A 25023-nucleotide genomic window follows, 5' to 3' on the forward strand; every position below is an offset into this window, starting at 1 on the left:
ATGAGAGACCCAGAGGCAGAGACATAGGCAGAAAGAGAAGCAGGCTCCCTGCCAGGCCCGATGGGGCATCGATGCCAGGACCCCGGGGATCACGACCTGAGCCACCCAAGAGCCCCAGGGAGGAGTTAGGGAGGGAGGGAGAGGGCAGCCCGGGTGGCGCAGCGGTTCAGCGCCGCCTGCAGCCCAGGGCGTGATCCCGGAGACCCGGGATCGAGTCCCACGTCGGGCTCCCTGCATGGAGGGGCTTCTCCGTCGGCCTGTGTCCCTCATGAATAAACACATAAAAGCGGGAGGGAGAGGGGCACCCTCCCTGCCCGGCCCTCGGGCGCTAGCCCAGCGGAGACAGCCCGGCCCGGGCCCCCAGCGGGAGCGCAGCTCGGGGAGCTCCGCAGGGCGGCTCAGCCTGCGCCCGGGGCGCCTCGCTCGGCTGCTGGGGGCGGGGCCGGGGGCGGGGCCGGCCGCGGGGAGACACCGCCGCGGGGGGGCGCCCTCCCCCACCGCCCCGCCCCACGTGACTTCCCTGGCGCCGCGGGCCCGCCCTGCCGCTCGCTCGGTTTCGTTTCCTCGGCCTGGGGCGGGGCGCCAGTGTCCCCGAGCCGGCGCGTCCCGCGCGTCCCGTCCGGCCGCCGAGCGCCATGGCCGAGCTGGTGCCCCTGGCCGAGGAGCTGTCGTGCTCCATCTGCCTGGAGCCCTTCAAGGGCCCGGTCACCACCCCGTGCGGCCACAACTTCTGCGGCGCGTGCCTGGACGAGACGTGGGCCGTGCAGGGCCCGCCCTACCTGTGCCCGCAGTGTCGCGCCGTCCACCCGGCGCGGCCGCAGCTGCACAAGAACACGGTGCTGTGCGCCGTGGTGGAGCAGCTCCTGCAGGCGGGCGCGGCGCCCCAGCCCCCCGACGGCCGCCCGCCCGCCGCCCCGGCCCCGGCCCCGGCCCCGGCCGGCCAGGTGGCCTGCGACCACTGCCTGAAGGCGCCCGCCGTCAGGACGTGCATGGTGTGCATGGCCTCCTTCTGCCAGGAGCACCTGCAGCCGCACCTCGACAGCCCCGCCTTCCGGGACCACCAGCTGCAGCCGCCCGTCAAGGACCTGCTGCGCCGCAAGTGCGCCGAGCACAACCGGCTGCGGGACTTCTTCTGCCCCCAGCACGACGAGTGCATCTGCCACATCTGCCTGATAGAGCACAAGGCCTGCTCGCCCGCGTCCCTGAGCCAGGCCAGCGCCGACCTGGAGGTGCGCGGTGCGGGGTGGCGCGGGAGGGCTGCTGGGCGGGCGGGGCCGAGGGCCCACGCGGGTCACCTGGGCTGGGAGGATGGGCCTTGCTGGGCCCGACCACCGAGGCAGGGCGAGGAGAACATACAGGACATACAGGCCTCCTCTGTCATCCGCGGCCCACCCTCCGCGGGCCCTCTGTGCAGCAGCTGATGTGGCTTGCCTTAAGCCTACTCCCCGGCTGACGGCGTTTAGTAGACGGTTTCCAACATCAAATAGGAGCCCTGGAGGTTACCTCGGGAGATCTTGGCAGCATCCAAGACGTGGATCTAATTGGGTTCATCCTGCAGTTGAGGAAGCGGAAGATCCAGAGAGGTTAATTTAGCCTAAACTAACCCCGTGAGTGGTGGGGCAGGCATTGGGACCCCTCCCTGGTTCGACTCTAGAGTTTGCCACTTTTCCCCATGACCAGCCCTGTACCCGAGTTTGGGACATTCCTGGAGGCTTGAGGTCATGTGAACCAAAAAGCTTCGGTAGGCAGAGAGTTTTTTTTTTTTTTAAATAGTCACACACACACAGAGAGAGAGAGAGAGGCAGAGACATAGGCAGAGGGAGAAGCAGGCTCCATGCACTGGGAGCCCCACCTAGGATTCAATCCCGGGTCTCCAGGATCGAGCCCTGGGCCAAAGGCAGGCGCCAAACCACTGCGCCACCCAGGGATCCCCGAGAGTTCTAGTGACCAGGGAGGATCATGATGAGCAGAACCGTGGGCAAATGCCAGATCTCTCTGGAGACCTCCACAGGCAGCGCCAGACTCTTGCACCACAGTACCCTCCAGCCTGGCTGTGAGACTTTCCGAGCACACTGTTGGTCCCCGGGGCCTGAGTGCTCATCGGTAAATTGAGGAGGTGGGACCAGGTGGCTCCTAAAGGAGCCTTCCAGGTCTGTGATGGTTTTAGTGGTTTGGGGTAAATCATAATTTCCCCTTCTGGACTCAAGGCAGGGCTGACAAGGTGTAATCGGACCACCTTTTTTTATATCAGCATGAGCTCCACAGTATAGCCTGATTGCCTTTAAGTCTCTCAGCCCTGTCATGGAGAACAAGGACTGTCCTGTTGTCGAAGGAGATAGGAGGCCTGGCAGAGGTTTGGGGCGGGGGCGGGGGCGGGGGCCTCCAGGACCAGGGGCCAGGTCTTGTTCCTGTGCAACCATAGCCATTCCCGGGCCTGGTCTGCTTCTCTGTCTGAGCTGGGGCCCTCAGAACTTCTTCCCTGAGTCTCAGAGACCAGACCTCAAGACATGGCCTGAGAGTTGACCTCTGAGGCATGACCAGGTCAGGCACGGCCACCTGGGTCTCCACCAGCTGCCTTAAAGAACCTGTGTCACTTTTCAAGCCAGGAGCTGCATTCTGCCCCATATCAACTATGGTTTGGGGCAAGTAACTGCAATTTTCTGAGCCTCAGCTTCCTCATCTGTAAAATGGGATAGTAGCCTTCCCTCCCAATCTGCGAGGGCGGTCAGGAGGCTCTGGAGGGATGAGCTGTGTGGAAAGTGCTTTGTAGGCAGGCCCCCATGTCAGGCAGGTGGCTGGTTGACCTGGGCTCTGACCTGGGCTTGGTGTTGACTCCTGGGTTTGAATTCTGACCGCTTCCTCTCTGGGCGAGTACTGCCTAAGTGCTGCAGGTGTACTTTCTGTGCAGCTGGGGTGGAAGAGAACTTGCTGGGGGGGGGGGGCAGGTATCAGGCTGCCCATTTCTTCTTTGCCTCAGGGTGCATGGGCCTATCCTTGAGGACCCATGATGGCTCTTGCCAAAAGGCTCTTCTAGAAGTTCTTGTCCATGAAGTCAGAAGGCAAGTAGGGTCAGGAGGATTCTTCTCAGCCTGGCCTGGAGCTACAGCTCTCTCTCAGCCTCTGGGGCCTGCATCCGTAAGTGCTTGGCTTTGTAATCCTTGTAACACGCCTGGCCTTGCCACCTCCCCAGGCCTCACCATTGTCCTGGCTAGCAAAGTCCTTTGATCGGCCTCCCCTTCTAGCCCTGCTGCTGTTCACTACTGGGACAGAACCAGTCTCATTGGTCAGTGCCCCAGCCTTTAGTGGCCGGCTTGGCTTGGCTACTGGTGTGGGGCAGACTCAGGACTCTGGCGCTTCCTACATCCTCTTGGAGGACTCAAGTCCCCAATATGTGAGCAGAACCTCAGAACTTCAAAATATTCTCTACCCTCAATGAGGAGATTGTTGCGCCTCTCAAAATCCTTGGGCCACTTTCTTTTGCCTGGAGCCTGTTGGCCCCTCTCTCTGCCATCAGGGGATTGCCATATACATTTCATTAGTGGTGGAAACAATTTTCCAAACCATAGAGTTTTGGGGTGTACTGCAGAGAGTGGCTTTTGGAGGTGGAACAGTTGACAGCCCTGGGTGTTTTGAGTTCTTTTCTAGCTCTGAGACCCGTGAGTCAGGATCTGCCTTGGCCTGGCCTTCTGCCTTTGGCCCACTGTTTATCTTGGCCACCGTAAGAGGACGGGTCAAAGGGCATTGTCACGCAGGTTGAATCTGAAACATCATCAGTACGTTGGGCTTTCAGGGACAAATTAGTGTGGCCTTGGTCTCTGCCTCCAGCCCTTCCATGTGACTCTCGTTGGGTTGTTCAAATCCAGATTCAAGGTCAGATTTAGGCCTGAATATCTTAGTTGAGTGGGAGAGGCAGGAAAGTGGAGGCGAGGCTGGAGGATGTTGAGCCAGCTCATTAGGGGAAGTAAATGTTTTTTCTTGACATTTCTAGTGTACTCAGTGCTTTCATTATAACGCCAGGACCTTGTAACGCTAGTTAACAGAAATGTGACCTCAGGCAAGCCACTTAATTACTCTGTTTTTCCATGTCCCAATTTATAGAAGACAAGTAACTCCCACATTATAGTGTCAGTTCTTAGTTTTTGATCAGTTAATGCCTATAAAGCACTAGAACAATGCCTGGCTCGTGGTGCAGATATAAGAAACTCTAGTCACTATGATTATGGTGCTGGGTTTTTTTCCTTCCCGTTTCTGTGCCCCTGTTTTTCACCTTAGCAGGGAGGTCGGACGCTCCAAGATTGATTCTGAAAATTTATAGAAATGCTAAGAGGCCTTGGATGATATTATCTTCCTTCATGCATAATTGGCTCTGGTTCCTGGAGGTGGCTAGGGACTTAGCGATTTTGAGTCACCTTAGTTCAGTTTCAGGGACTGAGCTGATGGTTAGCTGGCCTACTGCTTGCTCATCCTTATTCCCAGCCTGTAGCCTGTGGAGATCCCCGCCCCAGAGCCTTGGACTTTGACTCCTGTCCCTCTGCTTCCCTGTGGTTGACAGTGGTTCTTTCAGCTGTCTTCCGGAATGGCAGGTGGCTCTGGGAGAACCACTCCAGACGCCAGGCTGATTTCTCTGGATTTGCTCCCCCTAGATCTTGGCTGCCATCCTTCCCTGTTTGGTTAGCTCCCCATTGTCATTAAGCAGATTTTTCTACCCAATAAGTTTGCTTTTCTGGTTGTTTATAGGGGGAGGGTGGGCCCCAACGACCTCATCTACCATCGTGGAATGAACCGTCCCTGCTCGTTCTTGGCTTTGTGAGCTCAGCCCCCGTGCAGGCCTTCTTGCCTCTGTTTCGTCCTCAGTAAAATAGGTGCTAACAAAGAGGCTCCTAATAAGCCAGGCTGACATTTCGTTTATCCTTACTAAAATCCAGGCACTGTGCTACTGTGCTGAGTTCTTACATTGTTTCTGTTAATCCTCCACTGGCCCTGTGAGGTAGAAACATTTGTATCTCTTTCTTGGCCAAGGACACAGGTGAGAGATGCTTGGACAGCTGGGAACTGGGGACTGGCACCCTGGTCTGTCTGTCTCCAGGTTCTATGCTCAACTTCTTTCTTGTACTGTCCCTGTAGGAGTTTGAAAGGAGGCAATAAATACGAGAATACTACAAAGAGCTAAAGGCAGGCAAGACTTGGGTTGGCGGAAGGCTCTGTGGGATAGATTCTGGGGGCAATCCCTGCTGTTGGGGGCTGGTTGAGGTGGTTTCTCATGCTGGTGCTTTTCTCTGCAGACCAAGCTGAAGCATAAACTGACTGTCATATACGATCAGATCAGTGGTGCATCCAGGGCGCTCGAGGACGTGAGAACCAGGCAGCAGGATGTGCAGGTGAGTGACGGGGCTCTCCACCGCCAGCCACGGCCCTGGGGGCTCCAGTCGGTTTCACACACAGGGTCGGGAATAGGCATCACCTTGCAAAACATCCAGAAAGCTATGTCCCTGAAAAGATCTTTTGTAGACCTAAACTGGAAACTGTCTACAAGCCCTGACTGTGGTACAGGGAGGACAGGGGCAATCCCTAAAAATTTGGGCTATACAGTAGTAATATCGGGGCGCCTGGCTGGCTTAGTTGGTAGAGCAGGGGACTCTTTTATTTATTTATTTATTTATTTATTTATTTATTTATTTTTATAGGACTCTTGATCTTAAGGTTGTGAGTTCGGGCCCCATGTTGAGTGTAGAACTTACTTAAAAGAAAAAGATCGTGAGGGGCTCCTGGGTGGGTCAGTCAGTTAAGCATCTGCCTTCAGCTCGGATTATGATCCCAGGATCCTGGGATCGAGTCCTGCGTCAGGCTCCCTGTTCTGTGGGGAGCCTACTTCTCTCTCCTCCTCTCCCTGCCATTCCCCCTGCTTGTGTACTCACTCTCTTCCTCTCTCTCTCTGTCAAATAAATAAATAAAATCTTAAAAAGAAAAAGATTGTGAGAAAAAAGTGCTAATATAAAAAGTGGTTATGATTTAAATGGGAAAAAAAACAGGAAGCAAAAATGTAGGTCTAGGGCTATCGTACCACAAACTCAGTTTACCAGGACAGAAATGTGTTCTCTCATGGTTCTGGAGGCCAGAAGTTCAAAAGCAAAGACAGGGCCACACTTCTGGTTCTAGGGAAGAATCCTTTCTGCCTCTTCCAGCTTCCAGTGGCTCAGGCATTCCTAGGCTTGTGGCTGGAGTGACTCCAGCCCTGGCCTCTGTCTTCACATGGCCTTCTCCTCCCTCTGTGTCTTTTCTTCTGTCTCTAATAAGTCATCTGTCATTGGATTTAGGGCTCACCTGGGTAATCCAGGATAACTTCATCTCAAGATTCCTACCTTAATTTACCTGTGATACTTGGCTCCTGTGGGCAGATCTCTGAGCCCAGCTGCACAATGGAATCACATCTTTTTCCCAAAGGTGGCTGTGCGGCCTACATGAAGGCATGTACAGGAAAGTACCTGTACTGGTTGGAGGGGGTCGGCTAACCTGCTAACAGAGATTACCTCCCTCCCTCCTCCAAATTTAGAGGCTTAGATGAGATAGAAGTTTCCTTTGTTCCCTTTGGCAGATCTGAGCCACCCAGACTAGTGAGATGTCTCTGTCCATGTGGACAGGACAGGACTCAGAATCTTTTCTTCTTCTCCTTTTTTTTTCTTAAAGACTTTTATTTATTTATTCATCAGAGACACAGTGAGAGGGGCAGAGACATAAGCAGAGGGAGAAGCAGGCTCCCTGCAGGGAGCCTGATGCAGGACTCGATCCCAGGACCCTGGGATCATGACCTGAGCCAAAGGCAGATGCTCAACCACTGAGTGACCCAGGTGCCCCGAGTCTTTTCTTCTTACCTGACTACTGCAGGGGGTTATCTCACCCCTGGCTGAAGCTGGGTGGCCATCACATCTTCGTTCTAGCCTGCAAAAGAGGGGACAGGGAAGAAGAGTGTTGCACACACCACTTCTGCTTATGTTGCACTGGGGCTAGCTTAGTCCCCTAGCCGAGTCTAGCTGCAGGGGAGGCTGGGAATATAGTCTGTGACAGGGCAGCCATGTGCCTTTGTAAACCCCAGGAGTGTTCTCTTATTGAAAGAAAGCCATTCTGTTTGTTCCTAAGCATTAAAGGGCATCATGCTGTATGTTGTCTTCTGCAGGTTGTCTTTTCCCTCATGGAAATTTGTCTGTGCATTGCCCCAGCTCATTAGTTTTCATTACTGTTTAATAGTATATCCCATGAATAATTTGCAGATTTGTGTCTTATTGATAGACATTTGGTTGTTCCCGGGGTCCTGATAATTCAAACAATGCTGCTTAGGAGCATTCTTGTGTCTATCTCTGGGGCAGGTTTTTATTTTTTTTAATTCAATTAATTAATTAATTGATTGGTTGGTTGGTTTTATTTTATTTATTCATGAGAGACACACACACAGAGAGAGAGAGGCAGAGATACAGGCAGAGGGAGAAGCAGGCTCCATGCAGGGAGCCCGATGTGGGATTTGATCCCGGGACTCCAGGATCACACCCTGGGCTGAAGGTGGCGCTAAACCGCTGAGCCACCCGGGCTGCCCAGGTTTTTATTTTTAAAATTTTTAAAAAGATTTTTAAATTTATTCATTTGAGAGAGAGAGTGAGCGACTAAGAGCATGAGAGGGAGAAGGGGCAGAGGGAGAGGGAGAAGCAGCCTCCCAGCTGAGCAGGGAGCCCGACGTGGGGCTCGATTCCAGGACCCCAGGATCATGACCTGAGCTGAAGGCAGATGTTTAACCGACTGAGCCTCCCAAGCACCTCATCTGAGTGTTTTTCTAGAGAATATTCCTGGATCAGGTATGAGCAGATTCAGATTCCCTAGATACTAGTAGCCAAATTCCCATGTAAAGCCATTGTGCCCATTTGTCCTCACATGAAGTACAGCTAAGACTACCTGGTGTTCATCTCACAACACTTGGTACCACAGGCTTAACTTTCTTGCCTATCTGATGGATGCCCCTGTGTCTTGGCCCCATTAGGAGACTGCAAGTCAGAAGATGAAGCAGGTTAGACAGGAATGCATGGAAATCAAGGCCCTCATCGATGGCGCAGAGGCCATCTCAATACAGAAGATAAGGGAAGAGGAGAAGAGGGTCAGTACCAAGTTGGGCAACATTTACCAGATCCTCCTCAAGAAGAAGAGTGAGATCCAGACTCTGAAGGAGGAAGTTGAACTTGCCCTGATCAAGCGAGACGAGTTTGAGTTTCTGGAGGTAGGTCTCGATAAGACACTGGAATGCCCTCTCCGCCTGCCTGCATGCTGTTGACAGTGCAGCGGGGCCTGACGAGGTGTGGCTGTAAGTGGTCATCGGAAGCGGCCCCGAGTGCGCACTGTACCCGGTTCCTGTGCTGCAGGACTACCTGCCACAAACTTAGTGGTTTGTACGGGCATTTCTTTGTCACCTCATGCTTTCTGTGACCCAGGGGTCGGGACGTGGCCTAGAGGCTTGCAATCTGAGTGTTGGCTGGGCTGCATACCTTTTGGAGCCAAGGGCTCATGGGTTTGTTGGCAGAATTCAGTTCCTGGGGTGCAGGCCCGAGGTCCCTGCTCTCTCCCTGGCTGGCTGAGGCCTGCTCCTGGTTGCCAGAGGCCGCTGCAGCTCCTTGCCGAGTGTCCTCCTCCTGGTTCCTGACATGGCAGCTACTTACTTCTTCAAAGCCAGCAGAGAATTTCTCCCTCCAGGAAAGCCTGGTCCCTTTTTTTTTTTTCTTCTCCTTAGGTTATTGGTCTTTCTCTTTCTCTCTCCTCTCTCTATCTCTCTTTTTTAAAAGTAGGCTCCACACCCAATGTGGGGCTTGAACTCATGACCCTGAGATCAAGAGTCATGGTCTACCCACTGAGCCCGCCAGGTACCCCTCTTTTTTAAAAAAAATGTATTTATTTATTCATGAGAGACACACAGAGAGAGGCAGAGACATAGGCAGAGGGAGAAGCAGGCTCCTCACAGGGAACCTGATATGGGACTTGATGATCCCCGGGACCCTGGGATCCCACCCTGAGCCAAAAGCGTCTGGCTCAACCACTGAGCCACCCAAGTGCCCCCCCCCCCCCCCGCCCCGCTTTTTAAAAAAATTCTAATTCCAGTATATAGTTAACATACAGTGTTATGTTAGTTTCAGGTGTACAACAGATTCAACAGATTCAGATTCAACAATTCTCTACATTACTCAGTGCCCATCATGATAAGTGTACTCCCAGCCCCCATCCCCTGTTCCCCCAACCCCGCACCCTCCTCCCCTCCAGTAAGCACCAGTTCCTAGAGTTAAGAATCTGTTTCTTGGCTTTGTGTGTGTCTCTCTCTATTCTTTTACCCTTTGCTCCTTTTGTTTCTTAAATTGCCACATATGACAGAAATCATGGTGTTTGTCTTTTTCTGACTTATTTTGCTGAGCATGATACTCTTTAGCTCCATCCATGTCATTGTAAATGGCAAGATTCCATTCTTTTTTATTTTTTATTTTTTTTATTTTTTTATTTTTTTAAATTAATTTTTATTGGTGTTCAATTTACCAACATACAGAGAAACACCCAGTGCTCATCCCGTCAAGTGTCCGCCTCAGTGCCCGTCACCCATTCCCCTCCACCCCCCGCCCTCCTCCCCTTCCACCACCCCTAGTTCGTTTCCCAGAGTTAGGAGTCTTTATGTTCTGTCTCCCTTCCTGATATTTCCCAACATTTCTTTTCCCTTCCTTTATATTCCCTTTCACTATTTTTTATATTCCCCAAATGAATGAGACCATACACTGTTTGTCCTTCTCCGATTGACTTATTTCACTCAGAGTAATACCCTCCAGTTCCATCCACGTTGAAGCAAATGGTGGGTATTTGTCGTTTCTAATTGCTGAGTAATATTCCATTGTATACATAAACCACAGCTTCTTTATCCATTCATCTTTCGATGGACACCGAGGCTCCTTCCACAGTTTGGCTATTGTGGCCATTGCTGATAGAAACATTGGGGTGCAGGTGTCCCGGCGTTTCATTGCTTCTGAATCTTTGGGGTAAATCCCCAACAGTGCAATTGCTGGGTCGTAGGGCAATTCCATTCTTTTTTAAAAAAATATTTATTTATTCATTCATAAGAGACACAGGCAGAGAGAGAACCAGGCTCCCTGCGGGGAGCCTGATACAGGACTCTATCTTGGATTCCGGGATCACACCCTGATCTGAAGGCAGACGCTCAACCGCTGAGCCACCCAGGTGTCCCAGCAAAATTCCATTCTTTCTTATAAGCCTGATCCCTTTTAATGGCTCTGACCTGGTGAAATCAGGCCCACCCAGGACACTCACCTTTCTGATGAACTAAAAACCAACAGATTGGGGATCTTCTTTACATCTGCAGTATTCATTCAGTTTTCCCATGCTTGGTAACTGAACCACAGGAGTGATATCCTGCCGTATTCACTGTCCCACCCGTACTCCAGGGCATGGGGAGGGGGGAGCAGATTATACGGGGTGTGTACCCCCAGGCCAGGTGGGCATCTTGGGGGCCATCTTAGAACGCTGCCTACTGCATATGCCTCTGCCCCTCCTCCCCATGGACCCTGGAGGTGTCTTTCTAAAGGCCCTCAGTGACCAGATCCTGTCTTTGCCAGCAGCCTCCTCTCTTGCCACCCGCCCCCAGCCCATGCTCTGTGCTATAAGCACCGCACAGCATTCATCGTTCCCCAGACACACTGGGCTTTGGATGGGAACTCCAGGGCGACTTCCTCTGCCTAGTATATCCTGTTTTTTTTTTACAGGGCCACCCCAGCTTCCCCCCATCTTCCTCAGATCTTGTTACCCTGCCATTACTGGTGATGGAGCAGGTCACGCTGCCTCTGCTCTAGCACTGGGTGGCGTGCTTTTAGATGTGCTTGTAGTCATGTCCGTTCAGACTGTCTGCTCCTTCGGGAAGCCCATCCCTCATCACTGCCCCCTTCTCCTGGCACGCAGCGCATGTTCTGGTGAGCCCCATCGATGGGGTGACAACGCCTCAGAGGACCAGATTCCTTGTTTAGGTCCTGGGGAGAGTACAGGAGTGACTGGGAACCTCCTCTTCTCCCTGCATGGACTTCTCTCCATGCCTGGGCTGGGCACCACTGATTTTCATCTCCGTATTCCTTCCTGTTTGTTGGAGTGGCTGCCTGCAGCTCTTTGAGAATGATTCTGAGTCCCTTTCTAGAGCCTCTTAATGCTGTATGACCCAACTTTATCTCAAGGTTTGGGACCTTCGGTACATTCCTTCCTTTTCCCTGCATATGCCCTGGCCGAACCTGGGCCCCCCAAGGCATCCCTGTCCAGTTTTAGAACGTGTGTTCAGAGCTGGTCCTCGAGGGCCGGACATGGTCCTGCACCTCCTTACTTGGCCCACCACAGCTGGAGGAGGGGGGAACATTATCCATGGGGTTCAGCAGATTGTGTCCCAACTTTGTCCCTGCCACTAATTGGCAGAGTTCCTGGCAGGATGCTTGTTATTTCCTTTTTCTTTTCTTTCTTTCTTTTTTTTTTTTTTTTGACACTTGTTGTTTGTGGACTTTAGTGTCTCTCATGGTAGGTGACTGGTCTCTGAGGGCCTGTCCCCATCCAGAGAGCTGTGACCAAAAGTGACACATTAGCCTCCAGCAACTTCTGGCCTGTAATTTGGGAAGGCTGATTGGACTGAGCACATGTGGGCATAGGGAAGCTCCTCGTGATGTTCATAAAGCCGGAGCTCGGCCCTGGCTTCCCTGGAGCTGCCTGAACTAACTCCTTGGCTTGTTTCAGAAAGCGAAAAAACTGCAAGGAATCTCAACAAAGCCACTCTACGTCCCCAAAGTGGACCTGAATCAGGAGCTGATAAAGGGTATCTGTCAGGGCACCTCAAATCTCAAAGAGAGGCTGAAACACTATATCAGGCAGTCCCAGGACCAGAAGGCTGAGGAACCCACCAGCTCAGGTAACCATTAGCAACCACCACGCTCCCCTCCTGGGACCCCTGAAATGGGTTGGGTCCCCTCAGTGTTTTGGTGTCAGGGAGAGGGTCTTGATTCAGAGCACAGGGGCTTGAATTTCAGGGTCCTGAGACATCTGCCCCCTCCCTCCATCTGGGAGGTGGTGGGGAAACATCCTGGGTTGTAGCCATCCTGCGTAAAACATTTCTGGGGGCCTTGATGCTAACAATGGGACTTTCTGGACAGGCTCTTTTTGTCTGTGATCTTGAGGCTTGCTCAGATGGCTTTTTTTTTTTTTTCTAAAGATTTTATTTATTTACTCATGAGACACACAGAGAGAGGCAGAGACACAGGCAGAGGGAGAAGCAGGCTCCATGCAGGGAGCCCGATGTGGGACTCGATCCTGCTTCTCCAGGATCATGCCCTGGGCTGAATTCAGCACTAAACTGCTGGGCCACCTGGGCTGCCTCTTTTTTTTTTTTTTTTTTTTAAAGATTTTATTTAAGATTTTACTTAAATATCTCCTGACTCAGTCCACTGGTCCCCCTGCCCGCCACCACCTGCCTGCTTTCTCTTGCCACCACCTGTGGCAGCTTTCTAAATAATCCTTCCGTATCCATGCCTGTTGTGGCCAGAGAGCTTTTTAGGATGCAAATCTGATCTCCTGGGACTTTCTTCCCTCACCCTGTTAAGAGAGTTTCCATTGCTTTTAGATTTCAGACCACGCTCTTGACAGTGTTCTACAGGACCCTGCCTGGTCAGGCCCTGTTCACTTCACCAGTCCTGAAGTGCCCCCTTGTCCCACACACGTCTCTGCATTCAGTTCCTCACATATGCTAAACTTCCTACCACAGGGCCTTTGTACATGCCCTTCCCACTGCCTAGAAGGCTCAGACTCCACCATCCTCACCAGTTCACTCCTCTCACTTTTCAGAGATTGGGTGAAACATTGTATTTCTCAGCAAACCTTCCCTGTCACCACCACTCCCACTCCTCAGACTAGGTCCCAGGATCTTTATCTTCCTTTGGGAGCCTTTGCTTTTCTGTCATTTTGTTCTTCCCCCACTAGATTGCAGTTTCTGTGAGGGCGGGGCTCAGTCTGTTTTTCATCCAGTACTCTCTCCCCTCTGCCAGGCACTGAGCCTTGCACACAGTTAATCTTACTGCATAACCCAGGTGGTGGGCTTGCATTTCAGCTTGGCTAGCTGAGTGTCCTTGCAGAAGGGCCTCTGAGACAGGTGTGGCACACTCTGTATAGAGGGTAAAACTGTGGATGAGTTGGCCATGCATTTTTATTTTCCTACTACATCAGTGATTGCTAGTCTGGTGGAGGAGGGTTGATGGAAAAACTGGAGGGGGAGGAACTAGCACTGCATACCAGGGTTATTGGCCTCATTGCCACAAGCAGGGGGCTCATCCCTGTTGACACTGGAAGAAATTGAACCTCAGAGAGGCTTCAGAGGTCATGGAGTGGGGCACTGGCAGAGAAAACACTTGACCCCCGCTATATTTTAAGCCAGAGAAATGAAGGACACAACAAACTTGTCTTCATGTCACCTTGTTTCTAGCTCTTGTAAATGAATGGATGGGGAAAGTCACTGGAAATTGCCTTTGTAAAGCCTCTCTTCTCCCGGCCCTAGGCAAGCTGGCCCGGAGGGTGCCTTCAGAGGAGCTGCATAAACTAATGCCTTCTTCTTTGGCACAGGGAACCCTGGAGAGCATGGCTCAGCATCCACGCACAAACCCATACATTTTGCGAAAAAGCTCCCGAGTAAGTAACTCTGCTGCTGTTCCTGGGGCGCAGCATGGCTGTGGCCAGCCGGGGCTCCAGCCGAGACCCTCATAGGCATGGCTGCTCCCACCAGCCTGGCCCAAATTGCTGGGGGAGGGGGGCGAGTGCCTCTGGAGATGCATCTGGCCACGGGCCACTGAGCAGGAGCTGGAGGGGCTGTGGTGAGAGCTCCCCTGGGGTGCTCAGCAGGACTGGCCCATCAGCACTGGCTCTGCAGGTGGCCTGGGCCAGCAAGGTTACCAAAGCCCGCTTGTCTCGAGAAATATTTGCCAACACCCAAGTTTTGGCCCTTAGGCAGAGTTGTTCCCCCGCCCCCCCGCCCTGGCTCCCACCCCGGGAGGAGCCTGGCAATGGTCCCCGAGGAGCCAGGGTGGCTGCTCCTCATGGAGCTCAGAGCTGTTCTGTCTTGAGTCATCCTGTGCTTCTGCTGGCAGGACACTTCCCGCCCTTCCTCCCTTGTCTTTCCCTTACTTCCCCCTGCCCCCCCAGCCACTGAAGACATTATTTTCCTAATCGCCCGCACCCATGAAATTTTAATACCGTGCATATGCAGTAAGTCTATTTATAGACTATGCTTTTATACATATAAAGAATAAGATTTTTTTCACCTTCTACCAAAAATCCATTTTGGCCCGCTTGGGGGCATATCACTGCCACGGTGAGAAGGCATGTGCTATTAGAACAGAATAGAGCCAGGGCCCGGGTGCTGGGTATGCGTGGAGTGGGAAGCCCCCAGCTCAGCGGGCAGATGTGGAAGGACACTTGGCATGACCAAGGGAAAAGGAAAAATAGCAGAACCAATGCTGTGCACCTGTGTCCTTCTCAGAGCACCACCCCTGCCCCCGGCAGAATTTCTTGCTGCTGCCCCAGGTCACAGCGCCACTCTGGCAGGAGTGAGCTGTGGATGCTGGCCACGGGCTGCCATGGGGCAACGGGCAGGGAAGGAGTGGACCAGTCACAGTGTAAACGGGACTTGGAGCAACTGCGATGACCTGGGAGGGGGCCCTCCGGAGATGCCGGTCCTGCGGGAGTGGGCGGGAGAGAGGGAGATGGGGCCAGTGTGAAGACAGCGTCTGGAAACAGGACTCAGGAATGGGAGGAAGGGGGACCAGGGGGTCACATGGGGCTGAATGGGGGCTGGCGGGGAGGTGGAGGATGATAGAAGAGAGCCAGGGATGTCCACCACGTGAAGTACCCTGCAGGCAGGCAGGGATAAGAGCCAAAACACCCCTTTTCATTCTAGGGGTGGGGAAGGTGGCAGAAGGAACCCGAAATCCTCTAGCTCCAGTAGATTTGAATATGTTTCAGACTCACCAGGGGTTTGTAAAACACAGATTGCTGGGCCCCACCCGCAGACTTTCAGATTCATCAGGGTCATGGGTGGGATCCAAGAGTGCATTTCCTACAGATTCCCCAGCAGTGCTGATGCTGCTGGGTGGTGGGGGGGTGCGCTTTGAGAGTCTTTGCTTTAGCTAAATTCAGTTTTCATAGTTGCATACTCCAGATAGTTTTTTTTTTATTTTAAAGATTTTATTTATTTATTCATGAGACACAGAGAGAGAGAGGGAGAGAGAGAGAGGCAGAGACACAGGCAGAGACACAGGCAGAGGGAGAAGCAGGCTCCATGCAGGGAGCCTGATGTGGGACTCGATCCTGGGACTCCAGGATCATGCCTGGGGCTGAAGGCAGGTGCTCAGCCACCCAGCCACCCAGCCACCCAGGCGTCCCTCTCCAGACAGTTTTTAAAGATTCTTGTGATACTCAGCAAGCACCTTTCTTTGCTGACTCCCTTTTCCATCTTTTTTTCTTTTTTGGGGTTATGTTTTCTTTTGTATTTTTATTTTACAGAGGTATAATTTAATTAGAGTATAGTTAATTTTGACAGACGTGTATGTGTGTGTCACCTTACCCAAATCAAGTTAGAGAATTACCCCAGAAAACTCCTTCATGCTCCTCATTATCGGTCCCAACCCCCAAAACCACTGTTGCATGTTTCTGTCATCATAGATTTGTGTGCTTGCATCCAATGAAAATATCCTAGTGAAATATATTCCCAGTGAAAGTATCTGTGTGGATCACATTCATGCAAATGGTTCTCATGGGATTTTGAAGGTGTCATTGGGCTGTGCTTGCAAAGATCTTCATTCTGAAAATTTTCTTTTTCAGAAGAAGAAAGGAAAACCAAGAAACCTGGTAGGTTATGTACCTGTGCATCTTTTTGTTTCTGGAGATTGCTCACGTGTGAAGCTAAGTGCTGGCAGGCTGCGAAGGCTGTCCTCTGGCATTGGGGCTCCGGGATGGAGCCCGAGTTCTGGGATTATGTTCCTTTGGGGCAGGGTGGGGATGAGGCCTGAGGTTGGGGGTGAGCTCAAGTACATGTGAGCGAGATGAAAAGTGAATGTTGCCCTGGGTGGGCTCACCTGTATCATGCCAGCTGTCCAGGTGTGTTTGTGGAAGTAGCTCTTGAAGATGAGTGTGGAAGGGAGGACAGGCCATCTAATCCCTCAGTGTCATGTTTCTCCTCCTCATCCGCAGCCACTGCCTCTGCCTCAGCCTCGTCTGTCAAGATGCCAACCTTCGGAGCCCCAGAGCAGTTACCGGACCTCAAACAAGCAGGCCTGGAGAGTGAGTTATTGCGGGCAAGGGGCAGTGCGGGGTGCCCACGCTGACTTTGTTCTGAAAATGGCTGTCTGTGTCCTCACCCAGCTGGAGCCAAAGCCACCTCCGAGCAGCCAAACCTCGTGTCCCTCAAAGCCAAGGTGCTGGAGAACTTCTTACTCAAGTCCAGGCCCGAGCTCCTGGAGTGTGAGTAGTGTTGGCTCTGAGGTGTGATGCTGTTGGCTCTCAGGCTCTGGGTGGCTCTGTGCATGGCTTTGCCCTCGCCTCCGCCAGGAGGTCCAGCTTGGTCCCCCTTCTTCTTGCTGGTGACTGGCCTATCCTCCACTCTGCCGCAGCCTGACTGGCTCCGTCCCACCAGCACCTTCCTCCCCCCTCCCCAGCTTCTTTCCAGCACAGATTCCACAGACGGTGCTCTAAACCCCTAGCCCTGCATGAGCCCAGCTCCCCGCTTTCTCTGGGGTCCCACCTGCTGTGCCTCAGGCATTGCTGGGGGCCCACTGCCGGTACTCTGGTTTCAGTTTTCTCCTGACTCCTCTGCCATCCCAGAACCTTCCCACTTGCCATAACCAGTCTTCTCCCTATCCCCCACCCACCCTCACTTCATAGAGAAGAGGGGCCCCTCCTCCCCTTGTTACTCCCATCTCTCCTGCATCTCCACCTGCCCCCTCCTGCGCCCACCCCAAGGCCAGCTACTCCTGTTCTGTCTGGACTCAGGCTCTGAGTTAGGCCTCCCATCCCCACCTCTTCACCCTCACTGGCTCTCCTGGGGCCTGCCCTTCCACAGCATGTTTAAATTTTCCTCATCACGAGAGCAAAAGCGAAACAGAGGAACACAAAAGCAGCCAAGGCAGCCCGCCTTTCTTGGCTGCTGCTCTGTGTCTGTTTCCCTCTCACCTGAATACTGGTTAAAAATACAAATTCCTGGGCGCCGGGCCAGTGCTGCAAGATCAGGCTGCAGGGGACCAGCACAGAAGGCTGTGTGGTCCTCTCATTTCCTCGGTGATCCTATTGAGGGAAGTTGGAAAAATACAGCCGTGTGGAGGGGAGACTCCAGTGCTGGGCCTCAACTGTGGCTGCATGTCAGAGGCCCCCCTGCCCTGCCCGCCCCAGGCTTGACCAAACCCTGCTGGTGGAGCTGTAAGTCTCCATGTTGCTGGAAGCCCCCCAGGGCTGTGGGGGCCAGAGCCACGGGCCTCATTCTCCCACGGCAGTCTGGCCTCTGACCCTGCTCCCTCTCCAGGCCAGCTCTGGCTGCGGGTAGCGGCAGCCCCATGCAGCTAAATGTCAAAGCTGCCATTCAGCTTCAGTTGGCTGGGCTGCACAGCTCAGCGGCATTCATCGTTCTAGAAGGGAACACTCACCATGCTGCTCTGGTGCTCTTCCTTAAGCTCCTTTGCGAGCTTGCCTCCCTCAACCAACTGTAAGTGGTTGGAGTTGCATCCTCAGGCCCAGCTCTGGGCTCCTCCTGCTTGCTCTTTCTGTTTCCCATCCACACCCGCAGCCTCGCTCAACAGCCACCCGTACCCTCGTCCACGCAGTAGCCGAGACTCCGCCATGGAGCGTGCCCCTGGCCCTGCTCCCTCCGCAGCTGCAGGGGGCCAGGTGTTGGGGGCAAGGGGGCTCGGCTTTCTCAGGGCCTGCCTCCCCGGAACTTCCTGCTCTCCTGCCCCCATCAAGACCCAGGCCTGGCAGAGCCGCGTAGCCGCTGGTGGTGCCCTGACCCTTGTGTTTCTGGAGCCCTGTGCTCCTTGGGAGCAGACACGTGAGCAAGGGAAGGCAGTTCTAGCAACTCAGGGCCTTAGAGAACATTTTCCCTTGTCCGTTCGTTCATTTTGCCCAGGGGGAGCCTCCGGCCTCCATGAAAAGCATCTTGCCCTAAACCACCTAGCAAGGGAGTGGCAGGTGGGGGGAGACTCCAGGCCTCTTGGTTCCCAAGTTCCTGGGCTAGGGATTTCCCCTCTGCCCTGCTGCCCTGGGACCTGTTTCCCACAGTCCAGGGTCTCCTGGGAGGGGAGGGGCAGAGATGAGTGTGTCCCAGGAAGGAGGTGGAGAGTCAGGACAACAAACAGCTGAGCTCCATCTTCAGATCTCCTGGAAGTGGTTGAAAGTGTGGCAGGAAGGGTGGGGAGGCCAGTGCTGGTGTCCCAACCAGGAATATTCAGGTAATCGCTATGTTTACAAATGCCATTTGGCTCCCTGCTGCCCACCAAGTAGAGTCTAGATTCTTTAGTTCTCTGCTCTGTGGCCCAGACATGTCTCTCTTCTCCTGCTAGGACTTCTCTCCCAGGTGCTCAGCCTTGCCTGGTCCTACCACGTGCCCACCAATCATTGTGACCCCAAGCTTTGCTCTCAGTATCCCCTGTGTCCAGAATAGCCTCTCCCTACCCTACTTGCTTCTGTTTAATTTTCCTCATCAAACAGCGAAATGTTTCCCTGTACCCTCCCCACCCTTCAAGTAGGACCACTTGTCCCTCTAGCAGTGTAGGCAACCATTCGGTGGGGTGCGGTCTCACGGTGTTGTTATTGATGGGCTTGTCTTGCTTGTTGCAGTGTGTACTCTGTGGGGTCAGGTACCATGTCTGGTCAGAGTTGTGCATCTTGCCCAGAATCGGGTGCTAAGTAAATGGCCCTGGATGGATGAATAGACAGCTGGGTGACTGATAGATGGAGAGATGGAGAGACAGATGGACAAATGTCTGGCTGGCTGGACAAAATGGATGGATGGATGTGTGTATGATGGGTGGATGGTTGGATGGGTGGGTAGATGAATGGATAGATGGATGGATCAGTGGAAGGATGGATGGATGGATTAAAAACCTGTCCCAGTTAGGGAAAGGCTTAAAAGTGAGAGCACTTTGGGCTCCTGTAATCAATTCCTTGGGTGATGCTTTCTTAGATGCTGTGAAATTCAGCCTGGACTACAACACTGCCCACAACAAGGTAGCTCTGTTGGAGAACTACACTGTAGCTTCTGTGGCAGACTTACCCCTGAACTACCAGCCACATCCCAAGAGGTTCACATACTGCTCCCAGGTGCTGGGCCTGCACTGCTACAAGAAAGGGATCCACTACTGGGAGGTGGAGCTGCAGAAGAACAACTTCTGTGGGGTGGGCATCTGCTATGGCAGCATGCCACGCCAGGGCCCGGAGAGCCGGCTCGGCCGCAACAGCGCCTCCTGGTGCGTGGAGTGGTTCAACACCAAGATCTCTGCCTGGCACAACAATGTAGAGAAAACACTGCCTTCCACCAAGGCCACGCGGGTCGGTGTGCTGCTCAACTGTGACCATGGCTTCGTCATCTTCTTTGGGGTCTCTGACAAGGTCCACCTGATGTATAAGTACAGGGTGGACTTCACTGAGGCTCTGTACCCAGCCTTCTGGGTGTTCTCTGCCGGGGCCATGCTCTCCATCTGCTCCTACAAGTAGGCAGGCCGCAGACACTGGCCTCTGGGTGCCCGGGACTGGGATGACAGAGCTGCCAGTGGACCTCTCTGAGAGCTTCCTGAGATTTCCTCAAGGGTTGGGAGTGTGGGAGAGGACCTGTGGAAAGCTAGGGTTAGGGGGTTGGGGTAAGAGGAGCGATCTGGCCAGGGGAAGAGGTGGGGTGATTGCACTATGGGCCAGGAATCACGGCCACCTCCTGGTGCCCATCAGGGCAGGGAAACCTCCTCCCCCTTGTTCTGCTAGGTCCCCGGCTACTGGCAGGTGGATGGGGCTTTGGGGAGTAAAATCATTAGCACCCTTTCCTCTTGGAGGGAATCTGTAGCCACTGCACACTCTTTCTCAGGCCATGTGGTGTAGGCTCCTTTGCTCTCTGGAGCAGCCTTTGGATCTTAGCTTTTTTGATTACTCTCTATAGGACTATTCAACTCAATAGATTTTTTAAAAATTCCAAAATAATTGAATTTCAATATTATTCATCCCCCACCTGTGGGGGTTCAGGTGTATGCTCAGGTTCCTGGTTATTTTCTATCCTTAAGCTACCCATAGCGGTCTCCACCCAGATCAGTTTCTGGAAGAAGTGTGTCCTCTCCCTCCACTGGAAAATAGCCCTGCTTCGCTTCCTCTCCTCATACCTGACACCCCTTGGATGGTTTTTAGGACGTTGAATCCAATGGGAAACTTTTCAGGCTAAGGTTTTGAGCCCTGATCTGAATCCCCCTGTGTGGGATTTGTGATTCAATATCAGGGTGACCCAGGTCCCACGCATGGCCACCCCTCCCAGTCCTACCCTTGGTAGACACTCTGGCGGCACCAGAGAGCCTTGTGGGAGGCCTTCTTCCCAAAGCTCAGGCATTGGGGCAAGGGACGCTACTGGGCGAGGGCTGCCCTGGGTTGACAAGGTGTGATGGTTCTGCTCTCCGGAGCGTCCTCTTGCCTTGCTGCTAACTGCTCAGCGAGAGCCTCTCCTCTCCTGGCTGGTGTAGATACCACAATGACCGGCAGTCGAGTGCCTACAATCTTGTGGACAGGTCACTGGGGCAGCTTCGGGGACTATGTGAGCTCACCTGCTGGGGTGACTACCTAGGGCCAGAAGCGCCTTCTGGCAAATCCCGGGGAAATGGCAATGTTCCTGTTTACCCCTGGCCACGGCTGCACACCCAGTGCTGGCCTTCATGGGAGTCAGATGCCTGTCACTGGCTCTGGCCCCTTCTCTTTTCCTCCTTTGAGCTAATTCCAGATGTGGGGATTGACCAGGACAGGGGGCACGGAGACTTTCAGGGCCAGGGAGGGAACAGGCTCCAGGGCCCAAGCAGAAGGGGATGACTTTCCCGCAGTGTTTCTCTGCAGTGAAAAGAACCGTAGCCCACGAAGGGGAAGGAGGGCATGGATTGCCGAATTCCCCGAGCTCCTTATGTCCTGATGTTGTCAGGACATAAATTGCCAATCCAAGAGTGGGAGGAATTTAGCCTCTTGCTGGTGAAATGAATCCTGCTCTGGACTTTCCTAAGAGGGGAGCTCAGATCAGGCTCTTTGTGGTATAAAGAAGAAGTCACCATTGGGGATGTGGGGACCCCAGACCTCTTCAATGAATATTTGAGAATTTAACACATCTCTGACCTTGTGCTGGAATTCCAGGGCACTTCACTCAGGCCCAGAGCACTGGAAATTCCTGACAGGTGTGTTTGTCTGGATTGTCTCCCAGCAAGGACTTTCACTTCCTTGGGAGGGAGATCATCTTTGTAGGGAAGAGATCCCTGCAGTAGCCGAGATGTGGTTTTTAAAAAGCTTTCTTCCTTTGATACTGGGAAGAAGAGTTCTTTAGTGATTCTTCTCTGCTTTTGACCCAGGTTAGAAGCATCTTTATTGATCTTCTGAAACAAAAGTCCTGTCTGAAGCCAATTCCTACTTGGGGAATGGCTGGGGTTAGAGGAGGGGAATGCTGAAGACGAATCCAAGGGTCCTGCTGTGGCCTCCTTGTGCACACCTGAGACTCACAGAGTGCTCGTCCCTGGAGATCGTACAGCTCGGGACAGGGAAGCAGGGTTGCCTCTGTTTCTAAAAGAGGCAAGTAGGTAACCCACGCTGAGCTCTGTACAGGGCGCTCTGGAGATGTAAATGGAGGAGTGCACCCTTGCTGTCTCGAGCCATTCTATTTGCATTGGGGAGACAGTGTTCCCTCCCCACTGCCCATCCCAGAGTTTGGGGCAACTTTGTATTTATCTGACTTCTTGTTTTGCAAAGTAAGTCAGATGAGGAGGTTGGATGACTCTGCTTCCTACTCTTGCCATCCCATCATGGAGGAGATGCCTCCTAGATGCCCCCTGGTACCCTGGGGAAGAGTCAGAAATCCCCAGGAACACAAACATAAAAATACTATCCTAGATCTGGGTATCAGGGACTGACAGTCACTCTGGTATGATCAGGTCAGGGTCAGGTTTTTGTATTATTCAAGGCTGGCCGGTCTGTCTGCTTTAATTGCTCTGAAATGGATCTGTGATCTGTAATATTGAGACATAATCTCTTTATCCTGCCTCCTCCCAACCCAGCACACTATTGATTTTAGTTAATTAGGAGTATTTGAGCTATTATTTCATGATTTTTTAGGGAGTCGATTCTTTCTTTTTTTTCTTTTTAAGATTTTACCTATCTATCCATGAGGGACACAGAGAGAGGCAGAGACACAGGCAGAGGGAGAAGCAGGCTCCATGCAGGGAGCCCAACGTGGTACTCGATCCCAGGTCTCCACGATCACGCCCTGGGCCAAAGGCGGCGCTAAACCACTAAGCTACCCGGGCTGCCCAGGGAGTCGATTCTTTAAGAGCTGATTAGGGTCATTACCACAGATCTTTTGAAACCCAGGAGAACTACCAGCATGAAGGCTGGTTGACGTGCCTAGGAAGCTGTAATGTAACAAAGCAGTGTCTGGTACTTTTTCTTGCATTGAAGACATTGTATGCATTGTCTACACACAGCAAAAAGTATAGCACTTTCTGAGTTCTGTGAGTCCTTCATGATTTTTTTTTTAAGTTTTCACGAATTCTTGAGCCCGAAGGAGTTCGTGTGCCATAGACTAGATGTTTGTGTTGCTTCAAAGATTATATGTTGAAAATTAGCCCCCAGTGCAATGGTATGGGGAGTGGGTTAGGTCATAAAAGTGAAGCCCTCATGAATGAGATTAAGTACCCTTATAAAGAGACCTCCCTAGAACTCCCTTGCCCCTTGTGCCATGTGGGGACATAGCAAGAAGACGGCTGTCTTAATCAGCAAGTGGTTCCTCACCAGACATTGAATCTACCAACAATGGATCTTGGCTGGATCTTACAGCCTTCAGAACTGTGAGAAATAAAGTTTGTGATTTAAGCCATCCAGTTTCTGGTATTTTTGTTATAGCATCCCAGACGAAGACACCGTGGGAGCTGGGAAACTGAATAAAGGAAACTTCATTTAAAATGGAGTTGAGGGTGGGCACCTGGGTGGCTTAGTTGGTTGTGTCCAACTCTTGGTTTCAGCTGAGGTCATGATCTCAGAGTCATGAAATTCAGTGCTACCTTGGGCTCTGTGCTCAGAGCAGTGTCTGCTTGCCCCCCTCCCTCTGTTCCTCCCCCTGCTTATGCCCCATCCCCCCAAATAAATAAAATATTTTTTTCCTAGAATGGAGTTGGGAAGCCAGAAGGGGGGGTTCTCATGCTGTACTACTCCTTGCAGTCCTTTGCAGACCCAGTGGGAAGAAAGCACCTTGCATTCCCAACAGGAAAGCACCTGCACTTTACTACCCCAGCAGGAGGAAGGGAGATTTTTCTCCTCCTCCTGGCAACAGCTCAGCCAATGAGAGACCCTTACAGCTTAGCCAGTGGAAAGCCTCTTAGAACTCCCAGTTTACTCCAGCAGGTGTTTTGTTGGTAACAGCCCTCCCAACTCCCCCCAGCCCACTTTCCTCTATAAAAGAATGTCCATCCCAGGTGGTAGTGGAACACCACTGCATCTTGGACGATGGATGGAACCTAGCCTTTCCTGACCCTGTAGTTATAGTCTGCCTGCATTTTGCTGCAGAACAATCTCAATACGTAAACTATAGGGGGGCAGGTCTAAGGGGAAGAGAAGGGACAGTAATATGATAAGGACGGCTAGTCAGGTGGGAACTGTTTTGGGTGTTTTGGGTGAAAACACGTCATGACTGATGATTTCCCCGGCCCATTTTTGTGACAGAATTTTCTATGTTGAACAGTTGTTTCCTTTGGGAAGTCCAAACACTTGAGGTTTTTCATTTTTTCCACGTGCTCCTGGGTTTTCTCAGTTGAAAACTTATAGCTGGGGGCACATCTCCCAGTTGGATTTTGAAACGTTCCTGGTTGAATGTCCATGAAGCTTGCTGATGAGATGCCAATGCATGGGGCTAGGGCATGATGCATGCTATGGTGCTTCTAGGATGTTCAGCTGTTGCATATGTAGCTTTGTGGGGGCATTTATTGTGCTTGGTGTTCTGTGAGCTTCCTGGATCTGGACTGATGTCTGACATTAATTTGGGGAAATCTGCAGTCATTATTCTGAGGAATAGTTCTGTTCTTTTTTTTTTTTTTCTTCTTCTGGTGTTCCATTATGTGTATATTATACCTTTCTAGTAATCCCATGGTCCTTGGATATTCTGGGGTTTTTTTTTTTTTTCAGTCTTTCTTCTTTATGCTTTTTAGTTTTTGAGGATTCTGTTGAGGTACATACTTTAGCTCAGAGATTCTTTCCTCAGCCATGTCCAGGCTACTAATAAGCCTGTTAAAGGCATTCTTTAGTTGTTACAATGTTTCTGATTTCTGCCATTTCTTTCTCTCTCTTTTTTTTTTTTTAATATTTAATTTATTTATTTGAGAGAGAGCATGAGCAGGGAGGAAGGGCAGAGGGAGAGGGAGAAGCAGACTGCCTGCTGAGCAGGGAGCCCGACTCTGGGATCATGACCTGAGCCAAAGGCAGGTGCTTAACTGACTGAGCCACCCGGGCACACCCATCTTTTTGGTTCTTTCTGCTTACGGCACCCATTGTTCCTGTATGCTGTTTACTTATCTATTAAAGCCCTTAGCTTATTAAAGTTGTTTTAATTTTTTATTTTTTTTTAAGATTTTATTTATTCATGAGAGACCCAGAGAGAGAGAGAGAGAGAGAGGCAGAGACACAGGCAGAGGGAGAAGCAGGCTCCATGCAGGGAGCACAGTGCGGGACTCG

The 25023-nt window shown here is 52.2% G+C and overlaps 1 protein-coding gene across 1 annotated transcript; it reads left to right on the forward strand.

Annotated features, from left to right (window-relative positions):
- Positions 1–541: 541 nt before the first annotated feature.
- TRIM25 (tripartite motif containing 25) lies at positions 542–23176 on the forward strand. Its single transcript, XM_041724411.1, has 9 exons — positions 542–1229; positions 5283–5378; positions 8024–8257; positions 11791–11962; positions 13663–13728; positions 15916–15942; positions 16285–16374; positions 16456–16554; positions 19265–23176. Exons 1-9 carry the CDS (start codon positions 636–638, stop codon positions 19792–19794), a joined length of 1908 nt encoding a protein of 635 aa, XP_041580345.1. The 5' UTR covers positions 542–635; the 3' UTR covers positions 19795–23176.
- Positions 23177–25023: the final 1847 nt, after the last annotated feature.

This window comes from Vulpes lagopus, chromosome 12 (assembly GCF_018345385.1).
Source record: "Vulpes lagopus strain Blue_001 chromosome 12, ASM1834538v1, whole genome shotgun sequence".
Taxonomy (NCBI): Eukaryota; Metazoa; Chordata; class Mammalia; order Carnivora; family Canidae; genus Vulpes; species Vulpes lagopus.